Source organism: Periophthalmus magnuspinnatus, chromosome 9, assembly GCF_009829125.3.
Source record: "Periophthalmus magnuspinnatus isolate fPerMag1 chromosome 9, fPerMag1.2.pri, whole genome shotgun sequence".
Taxonomy (NCBI): Eukaryota; Metazoa; Chordata; class Actinopteri; order Gobiiformes; family Gobiidae; genus Periophthalmus; species Periophthalmus magnuspinnatus.
This window is the reverse complement of record NC_047134.1, coordinates 33488684-33506863: the sequence shown is the minus strand read 5'-3', so window position 1 is coordinate 33506863 and position 18180 is coordinate 33488684. Positions and strand designations below refer to the sequence as shown.

Genomic DNA, 18180 nt, shown 5'->3' with positions numbered 1-18180 from the left:
TTTATAAGATACTGCGAGTAGTGATGGAAAGAAAACTGAAAATATAAACCTGTATTAAAATGTATTTCGTAAAGTTTTCTAATACATAATCAGAGTACTGTGTTCTGAATACTTGGACACAGAGTATTAACCTCCTGAGACCCGAGCTCTTTCAGGACTTTATTTGCAAAAACTATGAAGAGTTTGAACACAGACATTTAGTGTAAAAAAAACAAAATGAGAAACAAGTAATTAAATTTAAAAAAGAAAAAAATAAATAAATAAATAAAATAATAAATAAATAAAAAATTAATAAATAAAAATAATTAAAAAATAATACATAAATAAATAAATAAAATAATTAAAAAATGAAGAAAAAAATATTCTAAACTCTTAGAAATATTCAAAATTGAACATGTTCTTGTTGCTGTTCTTCTAAAAATTTGCACTGTGGCCTAAAAAACCCAAAATGTGTCGTCCACAGATGAGGACACCAGGTCTCAGGAGGATATGGTCTGAATACTTAAAATACTTCCAGGCAGAGTTTCATTTAAATTATAAAGATGCAGCAAGATTAAAAACAGCTTTATGTTTTTCAGTGTTTCATGTCACAAATTGGAGGGAAAATGACATGTGCTGTGTTTTATATTTTTCTCACTGATTTTGAGCAGTTTGAGCCTAAATGTTTGACCAAGTCCAGCCGTGTCATATTTAGAGTTTAGAAAAGTAACTGTAATCTGAAAAACTAAGAGTCTCTAGGCCTGTCACGGTCACCACAGACTGAACATTAATTATCATCTGTGCATTTTCTTTGCAATAACAGGGACATTTTTTTTTTTTTTCAGTCTTAATGTGACAAGGTTTGACCAGAATTTGAAGGTTGAATAAGTGATTTTTAGATCCAGTTATTGCTTCTTTCTGTTAAATCATTTGCGGTCTCTCGCTGGAGCAACTTTAATCATTTACGTGATATAATCATTAATCGCAATTATTTTATCCTTGATAATAGTGACACTGTTGAAGGTAACGCCCCGTCACGCCCGCTCCACTGGTTTAGCAGGGAGCGGCCGCTTAGCAACGCTGTCAATCAAACCTGTTGCTAAGGCTAGTGGGAGTGACCTCAGGGAAAGAAGGCGCCTGATTTGTCTGTTATTAATGTTCATATCTTGATTTACAGACACAATAGTGAAATAAAAACACCAGGATCATGTAGAGGGTTAATACGAACATTTAAGAGCAAAATGAGTCTGACAGCAGCAGAGACAGAGAGAGGACACAGTTTATAAAAAAAACAAAAAATAAACTCAAAATAAAAAATAATAATAATAATAATAAATCAAAATAAACTCAATATAACAAAAATAAATAAATAAAAAATCCTGAAAATAACAAAAAAATAAATAAAAAAGCAACTCAAAATAACCATAAAAAACTAAAAAACAAAAACTCAAAATAACTAAAAAAAAAAAAAAAAACTCAAAATAAAAAAAAAATAAAATAAATCAAAATAAACTCAATATAACAAAAAAAATCCTGAAAATAACAACAAAAAAACCCTCAAAATAACCTGAAAAAACTAACAAACAAAAACTCAAAATAACAAAAAAAAACCTCAAAATAAAAAATAAAATAAAATAAATCAAAATAAACTCAATATAACAAAAAAAATATCCTGAAAATAACAAAAAATAAATAAATAAATCAAAATAATCTTAAAAAAACAAACAAAAACTCAAAATAACTCAAAAAAATTAACTCAAAATAAAATAAATAAATAAATAAATAAATAAAAATATAACTTAAAAAAATACTCAAAATAACTCAAAAAAATGAACCCCAGGATCATGTAGAGGGTTAATACGAACATTTAAGACCAAAATGACGAGTCTGACAGCAGCAGAGACAGAGAGAGGACACAGTTTTTCAATAGAAAGTGAATTGGAGCCAGAGTCGATGGAGCAGGAAGTGCGCACATGATCACTTCCTGTTTGGAACGCAGCGGCTCGCAGGTTAGCTACGTCCAATTATATAAACAGCCTATGGTTCAAACAAAGCTTTAAGTCTTCACATTTTAATAATATTGAGATTCTGACTGTGAAAATCTCTATTTCGACATGTTTCTGTGAGCGTTTGCAGAGATAACTTGAGCACACCCACTGGGATTTATGCCTGGGAACACATTTGTGGAGATTTTACACAAGTTTGCAATGAACTTCGTGGGTAAACCAGCCTGTTAAATGTGTTTTCCCTGTAGACTGTTGTGGTTCTGGATCCAAAAAACCAAGAAAAAATCCCCAAAAGTGCCTGAATATGACCTCAACATGAAGATTTGTGTTTTTCATTTCATTTTGCATTCTCCAAAGTCGAGTGACTCCCACACTGGAGTTACACAAAGTCAGGAAGTACATTTTTCCATTAATCTCAGGCGAAGGCTCGGCTGGTGTCGTCGCGTCGCACACAGCCTCGCACTTGGAGATTGGTATTCAGCGTGTGCCCGTGTGTGCCATTTGAACTGCGGCTTATTGTCCTTTTTCCTCAGAATCTCACAAGAATCAATTACCCTTTAGGTTATCACAGTTATGTACCCTCCTCTGTTTTAATCAGCTGTACAAACTTTGGTTCCCGCCTCACACAGGAAGCTACAAATTTACCGCAATCACATTTAAATTCTTTCTATCTGTTACTCTGCGGCGTATTTGTTTGTCCATGTGCTAAAGCTAGTTACTACAGCGAAACCGTTACTGCAGATAATACTATAACAGCTCAAAAAATCGTATATACGCGACTTCAAACCGCTATGTACTACACAAAACTGCCTCTTCTAAGCTTCAAGTCATGTTAGAATTGTGTTATCTCCTCAAAAACAGAGCTGGAGTTGTGTTTTTGTTTCATTCACACATGTTTAAGTAAGTCCTTATTAGTCAAAAGTAGCTCAAAACGCTCTGTTCCACCTTGTGATGTCATGAAGTGGTATTTTTCCACGTTAAAACCTCCTTTTTACCTTTAGTTCAGTAGATATAAGTGGCAATTCCAGAAGCTGAAATGATCCAAATGATTCTAGAAATGAAGGTGTGTGGAGTTCAAAAACACAGCGGAGCACTTCCTGTATCGCCACACGATGACATCACAAGGTGGAACAGAGTGTTTTCAGTTTGAGAGAAGAACTCAGCCTAAATCTGTTTGTTTGTTTTTGTGTTAAACATGTGTGAATGAAACAAAAACACAACTCCAGGTCTGTGTGTGACGAGGAAACGACATAACGATCAGAAAATATCACAATATGTCGCCTTTTAACCACAATTATCACGATACTACTCAGAATTGTACAACGGTTTAAACGCTCTGACGCAGAATAACTAATATGTGGATGTCATTCTGTGTCAAATACCTTTTCACAGTAGGGATGGGACGATATTAAAATTTAGAATCACGATAATTATTAAACCAAGGCAGTATAATGTCCTCATATGTGACACCAGGTTCTAGGAAGTGATACGTTCAGATTAATTCATGGTTGTTGTAAAACCATGTGCCGCTATTAGCAACTGTGCAATCTGCTGTGCAAAATGCTGCTCAGCTAGTGCTAACCCTTTGCTATCGCTAGGTTAGCACTAGCTGAGCAGCATTTTGCACAGCAGATTGCACAGAAACAAACTACATTCAATAGTTTATTTCTCGTGGTGTGTTACTTATGGAGATTTTCGGCTCCAGTTTGTCAAACGATGCAGATGTTTGTGTCGTAAATGTTCGTGTAAGTTACTCGTGTTTTGCCGTCGGAGCCGTATCTTTTTTCCTCCAGACTCTGCAGATCGGTGGCTCATCTTGTTGGTCTTGTTTTTCAAATCCATAATAATTCCACACATCAGACTTCACCTTCTTGAGTGGAGGATATAAATGTGTGGCGTCATCCGGAGACAGATCCACTGTCCACGAGCCACGACGAGACTGAGGTGAAGAACCAGCCCCGATTCAGAATAAACACAGAAGCAACAAGTGTCACTGCTATAACAGAGCGCCCCCTTGTGGACAAACACCAGAACTAACATCTAAACATTATATTGAAACCAGAAACATGAGTCAGTCTGGTGCCGTAAAGGTGATTATAATCGTAAAAAATGCTACAAACAATTAATTGCAGACCTTTTTTATCACGACTAACAATATTATCGTATATCGTTCCATCTCTACTTCACAGTCCACACAACACTTTAGGTTAAAACGCATACGTCTGTGTACTGTAATAAAAGCTCCAGTGCGGCACCTTTAAACAAATCAGATACAATACAGACCTCTGAGTAAATATATTCACTCAAAACTACGCGGCTACCTCACAATTAGACGCTGTGACAGTTTCATAAAGTCACAATTGTCATTCCAGAGGACACAAACTGTTTACTCTCCAGTGGATCGGAAATGTGTGATACCAATTTGCACATCTGCTCAACACAATTTGGGCGGTTATACAAACACAAATCTCCACAGAGATCCTTTTTCCATTTAGCCGCTTCTCCTGTCGCACTCATCGCCACGACAACACCAAACAAACTCGAATTAAATTGCACCAAAGGCATATTAAGTTGTGTTACCTCGTGCTGTTGACTGAGCGAGGAGGAAAGGTGGGCAACAACGAGGGAGCGGATAAAACGGAAAGACAAAACTAAAATTACGCACGGTAATTAAATCACTGTAACATAAAACACTCTGCTTTTGTGTCCACGGCTTTCAGGTTGATTAAAATGGAGACTGTTGCCATAGCGAGTAACAATTTAAAGCTAAAATATTGCATCTGTTGAATGAGAAAAGTCCTAAAATTCAGTTCCACTTTTACATATTGGCGTTTTTACATTATTTGAATATATATACACTCACCTAAAGGATTATTAGGACCTGTTCAATTTCTTCTTAATACAATTATCTAATCAACCAATCACATGACAGTTGCTTCAGTGCATTTAGGGGTGTGGTCCTGGTCAAGACAATCTCCTAAACTCCAAACTGAATGTCAGAATGGGAAAGAAAGGTGATTTAAGCGATTTTGAGTGTCGACGGGCCGGTCTGAGTATTTCACAATCTGCTCAGTTACTGGGATTTTCACGCACAACCATTTCTAGGGTTTACAAAGAATGGTGTGAAAAGGGAAAAACATCCAGTATGCGGCAGTCCTGTGGGCGAGGAGGTCAGAGGAGAATGGGCCGAGTGATTCAAGCTGATAGAAGAGAAACATGCACAACCTTGAGGTGGATGGGCTACATCAGCAGAAGACCCCACCGGGTACCACTCATCTCCACTACAAATAGGAAAAAGAGGCTACAATTTGCACGAGCTCACCAAAATTGGACAGTTGAAGACTGGAAAAATGTCGCCTGGTCTGATGAGTCTGGATTTCTGTTGAGACATTCAAATGGTAGAGTCAGAATTTGGCGTAAACAGAATGAGAACATGGATCCATCATGCCTTGTTCTCACTGTGCAGGCTGGTGGTGGTGGTGTAATGGTGTGAAGGAGGAGGAAGGAGGAGGAAGAAAGAAGGAAGAAGAACTGAGGTGGCAGATGGTTCTACTGCTGCATTAATTTGTACAGATGGGAGTGCACACTTCTGATATGCTTGGTATTGCTTGTGGAGTTCCCCAGGGCTCCGTTTTGGGGCCAAAACTGTTTAATATATACATAAATGATATCTTTAATGTATCCCCGTCATTAAAACTTATCTTATTTGCAGATGATACTAACATATTTTACAGTAGTCCAAATTACAATGAACTCATTTGTACTGTAAACAAGGAACTTGATAAAATAAAAAAGTGGATGGATTGCAACAAATTATCGCTTAATTTAAAGAAGACAAAAGTTATGCTTTTTGGAAATTTAAAAATTAATACAGAGCTACCAATCCTGATTGATGATGTCCAAATTGAAAGTGTAAATGAGATAAAATTTTTGGGTGTTATAATAGACAATAAATTATCATGGAAAGCCCATATTAGACAAATAAAAAGCAAAATCTCAAAAAGCCTCGCAATAATAAATAAAGCAAAAAACTACCTTGATCAAAATGCCCTACGTACTTTATACTGTTCCTTAGTACTCCCATACCTCACTTATTGTGTTGAAGTGTGGGGGAATACTTACCAATCTACACTTAATCCACTAGTTGTATTACAGAAACGTGCTTTGCGAATCATCCATAAAGTCGGATACTTGGAGCACACACATGCTTTGTTCATATATTCAAAGCTCCTAAAAATTCCTGATCTTGTAAAATATGTTACATTAACTATACTATTTAAAGCTTCCATAAACGTGTTACCGAGTAAGCTGCAAGTTTTGTTTACAGCCAAAGAGAGAACATACAATCTTAGAGAATATGAGAAATTCAAATTGCCTAAAGTTAGAACTACTCGAAAAGGTTTCTGTGTATCGGTGTGTGGTGTTAAACTTTGGAACAGTCTGGATATACACATCAAGCAATGCCATAGTATCAGTACGTTCAAGCATCGATATAAAAATATGATCTGGTCGCAGTATCTAGAGGAAGAGTCTTAATATAATTTCAGTAATCTTGTAATGCTGGCTTGTATCTGCCATTTCTTTACCATTGTTGGTATTTGTTGTCCATTACCATTGTTGGTATTGTTGTCCATTACCATTGTTGGTATTGTTGTCCATTACCATTGTTGGTATTGTTGTCCATTACCATTGTTGTATTTTGCTGTCCATTACTATTGTCGTATTTATTGTCCATTACTATTGCTGTATTGCTGTTCATTACCATTGTTGGTATTTACAACTTTCCTTACCATTGTTGGCACCTTATCCAATATGATGTAACACTTAAGTTGCATGAGTTTAACTCATAGTCCCCAATGTAATCATGTAATACAATCATGAAAAGGAAGTAAAGTATGATAAAATTAAGAAATAATAGCAGAGGGGGTGGGATTAAATAAGTTTTCTTCTTCCCACTCCTTTTTGGGCAATCGGAGATACTCTTTTTTTTTTTTGGTGTGTGTTTTGCTGTCTGTTTTTGTTTATTTTTCCTTGTTTCTTGTATCATGTTGATTGACATCGATTGTGGCTGCCTAGGCTATGCAAGAGAAAAGATGTCTATTTGCCCAAGACAAATAATAAAAAAATAAAAAATAAAAAATAAAAAAAGTCATGTAGGTAGAAATCCCCACTTCCTGTTTACATTTGTGACAGTCGTGTAGCTCATTAAAACTTCCTTTTCGTCTCTTTCAAAGCCTTTTCTGTGTCTTCTTCATATTGTTGTTGTCAGATCACTGCTTTGTTTGGTTATTTCAGTTAAAAATAAAAGCAAATACAGCCACTTCTTCATCTTAATTGTTAACTAATCACTCTTTACTGACCCCGTGTGGTCGGAGTAGGTCCTACACCGACCAAAATCCAGCCCTAAACTTATCTGATGTGATTCTTTTTCGCCTAAATAAAAGCAGCACATGTTCTGCCTCCACACACAAGAGAATAACGAGTGTATCATCAGCGAGTGAAGATGAATTTACATTTTAAATTGATCACACAGGCAACAAATTACCACTAAACCCACAAACACAGAGCGCATCACAGTAAACACAGTCATTTAGTCAGCGCTAATGTGCTCGGTTTTATGCCTACTGGGTTAGATCTAGTTCTCCGTCTCCAGGGACCTCACTGTTTAGCATTCGTGTTCATCAAGCGCTGGTTATTTGAGTATAAAAGATATTTCAGCTTTTCTGCACTTCCATGATATTCACAGTCTGTGTTTTGACAAACTGGAAGCAAACCAGATCTCTATTTTTAAGTTGTTGTTTTGAAATTTGGCAGACGGACCGCACGCAGCATTTGCACGTCCAAAGGTTGCAGATTTATTTTAGAATTAGATGTCAGTCACAATGATTGGCTCTTGCTCACATATGCACAAGTTCAACACTGGAAAATGTTCTGAACAGCTTGGAGTTCAGTTATCAGGGCATAATAAAGCTAAGTATAAACTATAGACTGTATAAAAGAAATTATTTATGTACAGACTGTGGTATAAACGCAGAGTTCAGCTGTAAACACTTTAATTATAATAGTGATTAAACTGTTAAACTAAAGCCGAGCGATTTTTAACGAGAATTAATGACTTACTATTTGTATTCCACTAAACAATGATGCAAAAAGTAAATGACTAACCTCTGTTTATTATTCTAAATGTGGTGGACACTGGTCTGAACACAGATTATAACAGAAACTATCTCTCCACACAGAACTTTTAAATTATAAAATTATTTATTAGTAAAATCTGCAACTCAGATCTAATAGCGACAACAAAACACTGTACCATGTAACACATTAAAGTGCAAGTTCAATATTATGATCCCTTTCCAACTTATACCTCACGTCTTTGTCAGTTTAGAAGGGAATGTTTCGTATTACAGCATTTTCAAAAGAATCTGTGGAAAAAAAAATGTATTAAAAAAAAAAATTCTACCATTATGTCGTTTTCCTGTCAGGTATTTTAAGCTTTTCACTTCTTCTCAGTTTACTGTAAATAAAGTATTCAAATACTTTACAAAAACTACCTCGTGAAACGGTAAGTGAAGCTTTTACAAAAATAACTGTTAGTACATAACTTTTCAGTTAAAGATACAATTTTCAGTAAGTTACTGTGGTTAATTTAACCAAGCTGGAAGTTCCAACATCACAAAGCATCTGTGCATCGAGCGTTCACATACAGGCCACTATCTGCACTTGCATGTATAATATTAATGCCATTCACAGTTAAAAATATACAGAATATTTACTTTACACAGTGAAAAAGCAGCACATCACATAGAAAATGATATGGCAATATGAGACACGGATGAGAAGATCAGGATAGATATTCGCCCAGTTCTTGGTTTTCTGGAAGCTACAGTACGAGTGACACAGACCCAGAGAGGCCAGAGCAAAGCATGATGGGAAAGTCCTCTCTACTGTCCACAGCCCCTTTAACGAACTCGATCACAAGGAAAACTGAAGCAGCAACAGTCTTAATCCAGTTATTATAGTGTTTAGATTCACTCAAATCTGATTATTATCTGATTTTTGGACCTTCCACGTTATTTAAATTACATGAAAACTGCTAAATCTGATGTGAGAAATGTGAGGAACCACGATCACAGAGAAATCAGATTACTCACCGCAGATTTAGCCGTTTATGTCATTTAATAATCTTATCAAACATCTGATAATAATCACATTTTGAGCGCGCATGTCCCACTACCACCGACTTTAATTTGTTATAAATTACTGTCGTTGACCTGTACAAGAGGACGGTTATTTCGAGATGAGTCACAGCGATTCCCCTTATTTACATATCACACTTTTGGTTTTGCATCAAGATATATATATAGACATTTTTCTATATGATGAAATGATTGTTTTAATGGTTTTGGGACGATATATTCAACAGACTTATATTTTAAGAATGATGCAATTTTAACTCCCGACGAGCACGGCCCTGTCCAAACACTCTGGAGCCACGACAATTTTTTTTTTTTATCTGACGTAATCAATTTAAATATTTACTTAATCTAAAAACAGTGGACGATCTCTGAGCTTTAGAAGTTCTGCAGCTCAGGAATGTTCTTGTAAAGGTCCAGTGAATCCGGGTTGGAGAACGCTCCTCTTTGGGACACCTCTCGTCCCGCGATCACGTGTTTTACCGCTACCTCCACCTTCTTCCCGCTGATGGTGTACTGCAGAACACACAAGAGACAAGTAGTTGAAGTAGTTGAAGGATTCAGCACTTGAGTAATAACATCGAATGCGTAACGGTGGAGGATATTGAAAAAAATAGTCTCAATGTTAGTTTCAAACGTCCCTGGTTGCTCAAGTATCACCCAAAAAGTTGATAGACAGATATTACACGCAGCGAGTTTCTGTTCTTTTATATATTTTCATCAGGTTTTATTGCAGCTTTTGAAAGTTTTCCGGTATGTTTGATATTTACATTACTATTTTATCAAACTTTGCAGCACGTCATATGAGCTGCTGTTCTAATGATCCGGCGCATTCGGGTGGACGTATGGGCTTTGTGCGCTGGACCTGACCCGGCTCATTGTTATCGAGGCTTGTTCTCGTTCTCTTTACTTACAGGAATGTCTTTGGTCTCCAGCAGCAGGGCGGGGACGTGCCGCGCAGACAGAGCCTTCCTAATGGCTCCTCTGATCTTTGACACCAGGTCTGCGCTGAAGGGTTTCCCGGGTGCCATCTTTAAGAACAGAATCACTCTCTCCTCTCCGTCTGCGTTATACTGAGGCACGCACAGGCTGTCCGACACTTCCTCAAAGGCTTCCACTGCGCACAAAAAAAGGTGGATGTTAGAAATACTGGCGCTGACATGACGGGGAGATAAACAGGTGCACGTTTGTTCAAGTTATATAAAGATAAGATGAGCACAAAGCATGTTAGTGTCTAAGTTTGACCATATAAGACCAGAATCTACTAATAACATGGTCAGAGAATATTCCACACATCTATGGGGTTAGCGTGCGCTCAAGTTCAGTGGTCCCTCGTTTACTGCAGGGGTTACGTTCCAAAAAATAACCCGCAATAGGCAAAATCCGCAAAGTAGCTTTATTTTTTTTCAATTATTCTCTCTGTTTTTGTCTGTAAAACCCCTCACCACACACTTTATACACTTTTCTCACACAGGCGTTAACATTTTCTCACATTTCTCTCTTGTTTAAACTCTCTCAAAGTTCAAACCTTCGTAGATTTGACAAAATAAGCGCCGTATTATAGAATGAAACCAAATACTATACTGTTCTGTAAATAAAAATGAGCTTTTAGAAATACTGTAACAAATAATGATCAATCTACGAGGTTGGACACATAAGAAATTATTAATAATGACTTGTGTGTATTCCACAGTTCCTCTGACCCCGCCTCTTCGTCCTGGCGCTGCTGTAATGTCCCGTAATGTTCTTTTTCCTGCAGTCACTGATCCTCAAAGCTAAAGCCGACTCCATCCTTACCATGATCTTGTTGCGGACAGTTAAAACCCTTTTTTCATCCTTGTTCAAACTTATTGCTGCTGTCGTGCTTATGTTATTTTCCTTCTTTATGTGACAAACCGATGATTCATTTATTCCGTAATGGCGCCCCCTACAGCCTCGGAACTTCTACCTTCCCTCAGCGCGTCCAGAAGTCCGACTTTTTCTGCGATGGTTAGTATCTCCCTCGGTCTTTTGGGTGCGACCGCAGGCGCCTTTGTCGATGCAGAACGTTTCATCGACATTGTGGGTTTTGTCGAGGAGAAAACAAATCGCAAACGTACAGCACTTCAGAGTCACACTGAGATCCAACGTTTATGTAAATTTGTCTGAACACATTCTGTACTGGACAGGAGACACGGCACGGAGGAGACTGATGGACAATGGTCTACAGTCCAACAGCCAATCAGGACGCACGACACAATGGTCTACAGTCCAACAGCCAATCAGGACGCACGACACAATGGTCTACAGTCCAACAGCCAATCAGGACGCACGACACAATGGTCTACAGTAATAATACTAATACATGAGTTATTAAAGTTCATAAATGAGGCTTTTGTTGGTAGTACACACACACACACACACACACAGGACAAAGTAAAACACATCTATAATAATAAAATTTTACCAATATTGTAGATTTCTGAGCTGCCAAAACGGACGCCATTGGGGTTCAGTGTCCCATCGCTGAAAAGAGTAAGAGTAAGTACGTTTTTCATTGTAATAAATCACCAAAAAAAACACATCTATTTATAACTAACCTTCTTCCTAACATGACGACGCCTCCTGTCTTTGGGTTTATCTTACAGTAGTCGCCGTGGGCCCAAACTCCTGCGGGAAAGACCAATAAAATCAATCACTAATGTGTTTTTGTCTATGTAAAACAAAAGATATACGTCATGCTTACCTGTAAATGTAGAAAAATACGCTTTGTGGTATTTGCTCCCATTCTCATCATTCCAAAAGTGTGTTGGTTGACAAGGGACGGGCTTCAGACACACAAGCTCGCCGCTCTCTCCCCAGACGGGCTTACCTGTACACGCAATTCCACAGAACAACATGAGATATAACGTACAGATATATATTCTAATCGATAGAGACACACAGACTCCTACAGAGATGTATGGATGTTCAAATCATAGGCTAAAAAAACCAAAAACGCCCGGCCATCGAAGCTAATACGCCGGTTTCACACAGCGCGCTCCCCCATGTCCCCCCGGGAAAGCATTAAAGGCTTAGATAGGGACTAAAATAATCCAAACCTCTTTCTACAAAACTGTTTTTAAATTATTGCTCAATAGATTTGCTTTGAGGTGGTGGAGATCTGCCAATGCGGCCTGCAGCGGGGATCGGAGCGCGGGGAATATGGGACTACAATCAATGAGAAAAACATACAGCGCTTTGAAGGCTCCCAGCAAGAGGAGAAATGGCTCTTTTGTGTGGTTAATACAGAGTAAGTGCTGTTAGTTTGAGAGAGGAAAACTGATATCCCAAGTCTGTTAGTGAAAGAAAAAGCAGCGGAATTAGTCTTTTAATAAATAAATACTGTCGCAGACGAACTCCCAGCTTCAAACGGGTCAATCCGAGTGGGACAAAAACGACGGTTGATGCTGTTCAAGTGAGAATTAAAATCCAATCCAGATTTATTTATAAAGCACTTTAAAAACAACACAGTCGACCAAAGTGCTGCACACAGGTTAAAACACACACAAAAAAAAAACATGAGACACAATAAGATTAAAAACAGAACATGATAAATGTCAACTCTTTACACTTACGCTAAAAAAATGAGTTTTAAGAAGAGATTTAAAAACAGAAGTGAGTTGTCCAGTCTAACATTCAATAGAAGTGCCGTCCAGAGTCTTGGAGCAGCCAATGAAAAAGCCCGATCAGCCCCTAAGTTTCCTTTTTGGCTTAGGGGCCACGAGGAGAACCCGACCCGCAGACCTGAGAGAGCGGGACGGCGTGTGACGCACCGGCGAAACTGAACAGGTCGCCGATGGAGAGATTTGAGAATGGGAGTTATGTGATCAAATTTTCCGAGAACCAGTTAAAAAGTGCATTTTAAAGCTACCATCTGTACGTAGATTGGCTGACCTGACCCTGCTGTAATCCCACATAACACCACTAGAGGCTGTCGACGTTACTGCTGTCTGTTTACCAGTTTTGGTCTGACAGAAAAAAAACAAAGAGCACAGGTGAATCTGAACAAACGGCAGGTGACGGGAAGAACAGGTTTGACATCTGCCCCCTACTGGTATCAAAAAGTCTTATAAACTCAGAGGTGGCAGTTTTAAAATGACGGATAAAATGGTCGTTCATGTTATTAGTATCACTTCAACTGCAAATCCCAAACTTTTGGAGCTAATCTATTGCATAAAATTCACTTTGTAGTTAAAAAACCTGCGATACAAAGACTAAATTACACCTCTCACCTGTACTGTATTGTATGTACTCTCTATAATCATTGAAAAGTATTTAAAGTGACATCCCCAGACCCAAACGATCCTAGTTTTATGTGTATTTTACCATCGAAGCCCCAGGCCTCCACAGCCATGCCCAGGTTCCTGGTTTGGATCTCTCCGCGGTAAACGGGCACAGTCGGGTTCTGTCCCATGAAGCAGGACACGATGTCAGTCCCACCTGGAAACACACACACACACAAGGTTCATCAGCACAAGATCAGGCTTTGTTCATGCACCGTAATATTAAAAAGTGTATGTTTTTTTTCATTTTGGTTGTGTTTATTGCACTGAAAAACCTAGAAACAAATGCATCCTTCCTCTGAGCGCGTGTGCAGCTCCACAAACGTGATTCTTATTTTAAAAAGTTATAATCTATGACACCTGTGGATCATTGTGTTATAATTTGCACATTTTAAACTGCAATATTCATCTAAAATTACTTCATAAATGAAACAAACTCCCCGACTTCTGCGTTGGAAAACTATGGTGCCCAATGTGAGCTGACGTCGCTGTAAACGCTGTAATTTTTTTGTTTTTATTTGTACCAAAATGACTAGGCAACACTGCCAAATTGTGCGAATATCTACGAAGAAAATGTAAAAAAAAGTATGTCACAGTGGAAGCGAAAACGGGGATTGATCGGCGAAATGGCGTCTTGAAAATCACTCCAAATACAACTGTGGGCGAGTAAATGTTGAGGGAAAACAAGTAGAACATGGTCAAAAGCTCTGAAAAGTCCATTTTGCATAATAGATCTGCTTTAACCATCACACTTTTTTTGTAAATTGTAAATATAAAACAATAATAATCACAATAAGCATTCACCCCTTTACGCACATATCTTGTTGCGCACATCTCGTTTGTTCTTCGATATTATTTTAGTACTTTTGCTAAATCCCACAAAAGTACGCCAAAAGTGCGCAGACTCTGACGGCTCCACCTCCTCTGGCCTATATAGACTTCAGCTGCGACTCTTTTCTTAAACAGAACAATCCCTCTTTTCTTTTGCAGTGGCTTCCTTTTGTTTTTGCACCTTTCAATAAGGAACTATTTCTGACACACTCCCATTGTTGCCTTTTTACCTCCATGTTTTCCCTCCCTTTTATCAGACTTCACCCATCCATCTTCCTCTCTTCCCTCGCCACTGCTGCGTCCTTCCCTACACTTTCTTTTTAAGTCTCTCTCTCCGCTAGGTTCTTTGTTGAGCTTTAATTGGCTCCCAGGAGAAAGAGGAAAGTTTGTCTTGTGATTAAACACACAAAGTTATACGGCGAAGACAAGCAATTATACTATTATCACACTCTAATGACTGGGCACAAACTCTCACACACACATTTCGAGCGCCACTTCGACTCTCACGCCACGTCCTTCAACATCATCTTCAGTGTGTTTTGTGTAAACGTCTCTCCTGAAAGATCTGTTTGTCTTTGGCTATAAGGAGCAGAAATGACACTTTCACTTCAATGACTGCTGTGTGCATGAGCTCTGAATATAGAACAGACCCGAGACGGTGATAATGTGGATCCTGTGTGTCGTCACTGATGAAATAGAAAACTGAAGGTGTTTTATAAAACCAGCTCTGAAAAAGAAACACTGTGTAAAATGTGCCAAAAAAGCCTCTGTGCCAGGTCAGACTTACAAGAGATTTTTTTTTTCTGGATTTTCTGGTTAAATGGAGGATATAATAATGATCAGAATGAAATGTTTCAGAAGTGGGTTTGTATTTTCTCATTTCTCATTGTTGGGGGCACAGGGACAGGTGGGACATATGGGGAGTCAGATGGAGGTATATTAGGGTGGCTGAGGTCCAGCAGGGAAAGTGTTAAAATCCCAAAAGAGGAACAACGGGGGCCAACCTTCCCGCTGACGGCATCACACACACAGACTATGTCATTGTTTTGTTATCACTGTTCATATTCACTTCTGTGATAAACAAATGCACCAGAGCCACTTTAGTTATAAAAGAGGAGCTTCTGTGCTTTTCCACTGTAACAGCACATTTGGACAAGAGCACATCCTCACATATGTCAGTGGACCAGCAGCCCCTCACATATGCTGCACAGTGGGATGACCTCAGGGGTCAAGGTCAGGCCAGTCCGCAGCCCACCGGGACCTGCCCACTGTTGCCCTTGGCAACAAGATGGAGAATGACGGGCACAGATCTGCTGCTCTGAGGATCTCACACATGGACATGAAGGAGGCATTAGTGCATATGTTTTATCTGTTATAATCATTTTAATCTTCACTTAGTCATAAACCCTTGTTATGATAAGACAGAGCTACAAATTAAACTGCTGCTGCCTTGGGTGATATTTGAGGACACAGATCAGTAGAACCTGGTCTCTGTATCTACACTGAGCTCCACACACTGGTCTGGAACAGGAGCAGCATGTGTCCTCTTCACCTGTGAGCGGCTCACAGCCGCTGGGGAATCAAACTGTGTTCAAAAGGCACGTACACACGTCACATTCATGAAGTATGGGAGACTTCAACATACTGCATTAACATTACTGTTGCCATAACGACACAGGCAGGAGCACAGACACTGTTTGACCTACAATGTCAAATAATGAACAGAGTAAAACAGAGTCCGGACTGTGCACAGCTGCAGAATGTTCCACATGTGCAGTGGAGCCGTGACACACGACTGTGTCCTTCTCTTTAAAACACGGACCTGCTCATGACATGTGCGCCTCAAAGTGTGCTCCGTTCTACTGTGACATGAAGCCTGTCATTCATAGAGGGCTCTGTGTGTCTGTCTGAGCCCACTGTTTATGTGCATCTGTCTGTTACCCATCAGTCACTGCAGCGGCTAAATGCTAAACGCTTCAGTGCTCACAGAGAGGGACAAATAGATTTCTATTGGCCTGTCAACACAACAATAGCCTCAAAGGGCCAGTATGTGTCTGTAGGTGGTCATGTACTTTTCTATACACTTTGTATTTGTTTTCTGTGTGACTCAGTCGCTTCAAATGTTGCTGAAATTAACTGTCATTATTCATTATGTAACAGCAGTGATGTAACAGCGATCAATACAGGGCTGTGTCAAAAGTATCAAAGACTAATCAATAAAACTAGTATCAAAACTACATTTATTTAACAATATATTGATACAGGAAAAATGTAAAAAAATGGATCTTTTGTGAATTGTTTTAGGAAGATGTATAGTGGAACAAATCTAAAAGCACACAGTGAAAAAAATATTATTTTGTGTTGAAAATTGTACCAAAAATCTAAACTGAAAGTTTAAAATTTTAGTGTTGACTTTATTTTATATGAACCATCTCACACTCTGAGGACGTCAGGGACCGGCCTCCTGCTGGAGCCAGAGTCAGGACTAAAGCGGGACTGAACCAGGACTAAACCAGGACTAAACCAGGACTAAACCAGGACTAAACCAGGACTAAACCAGGACTAAACCAGGACCAAACCAGGACCGAACCAGGACTAAACCAGGACTGAACCAGGACTGAACCAGGACTAAAGCAGGACTAAACCAGGACTAAAGCGGGACTGAACCAGGACTAAAGCGGGACTGAACCAGGACTAAAGCGGGACTGAACCAGGACCAAACCAGGACTAAACCAGGACCAAACCAGGACCAAACCAGGACCAAAGCAGGACTAAAGCAGGACTAAAGCAGGACCAAACCAGGACTAAACCAGGACTAAACCAGGACTAAACCAGGACCAAACCAGGACTAAACCAGGACCAAACCAGGACTAAACCAGGACCAAACCAGGACTAAACCAGGACCAAAGCAGGACCAAAGCAGGACTAAAGCAGGACTAAACCAGGACTAAAGCAGGACTAAACCAGGACCAAACCAGGACCAAACCAGGACTAAAGCAGGACTAAAGCAGGACCAAACCAGGACTAAACCAGGACTAAACCAGGACTAAACCAGAACTAAACCAGGACTAAAGCAGGACTAAAGCAGGACTAAACTAGGACCAAACCAGGACTAAAGCAGGACTAAAGCAGGACTAAAGCAGGACTAAACTAGGACCAAACCAGGACTAAACCAGGACCAAACCAGGACCAAACCAGGACTAAACCAGGACCAAACCAGGACTAAACCAGGACTAAACCAGGACTAAACCAGGACTAAACCAGGACTAAAGCAGGACTAAACCAGGACTAAACCAGGACCAAACCAGGACTAAACCAGGACTAAACCAGGACTAAACCAGGACTAAAGCAGGACTAAACCAGGACCAAACCAGGACTAAACCAGGACTAAAGCAGGACTAAAGCAGGACTAAACCAGGACTAAACCAGGACTAAACCAGGACTAAACCAGGACTAAAGCAGGACCAAACCAGGACCAAACCAGGACTAAACCAGGACTAAACCAGGACTAAACCAGGACTAAACCAGGACTAAACCAGGACAATCAGTGTTTGAGTTTTGTTCAGTTTAAACCTGGATCATTCTTCCTGAAGATGTGACTCAGGCCTCGACTTTGACACAGTTTAAATCCAGACTCAAACTCTTCTGTTTATCTGTGGATGTGACTGAAAGAGTTTTATTCTGCACTTTTCTCCTTTAATGTCAATTTTATGTTGATTATTTATGTTTTGCTTTGTTGTTTTGTGATTTTAATGTCTTTCTTATTCTGTAAAACACTTTGAATTACCACGTGTACAAATTGTGCTGTACAAATAAACTCGCCTTGCCTTTCACTACATATAATACTTGTGAATTATTGAAATA

General features: G+C 39.1%; 1 protein-coding gene across 2 annotated transcripts in view; it reads right to left on the bottom strand.

Annotated features, from left to right (window-relative positions):
* aacs (acetoacetyl-CoA synthetase) overlaps nucleotides 1-18180 on the bottom strand; it is a 302245-nt gene that overhangs the window by 264648 nt on the left and 19417 nt on the right. Inside the window, exons 13-18 of one of the 2 annotated variants that reach the window (XM_055224337.1) lie at nucleotides 13529-13642; nucleotides 11907-12032; nucleotides 11761-11830; nucleotides 11628-11686; nucleotides 10096-10298; nucleotides 9556-9697 (exon numbers count right to left, since the gene is read on the bottom strand). In XM_055224337.1, coding sequence (XP_055080312.1) covers nucleotides 9560-9697; nucleotides 10096-10298; nucleotides 11628-11686; nucleotides 11761-11830; nucleotides 11907-12032; nucleotides 13529-13642 — 710 coding nt within the window. In that variant the 3' untranslated portion in view covers nucleotides 9556-9559. Of the gene's footprint in view, nucleotides 1-8221; nucleotides 9698-10095; nucleotides 10299-11627; nucleotides 11687-11760; nucleotides 11831-11906; nucleotides 12033-13528; nucleotides 13643-18180 lie in introns of those variants that run through there. The other variant, XM_033973052.2, reaches the window with a different exon arrangement.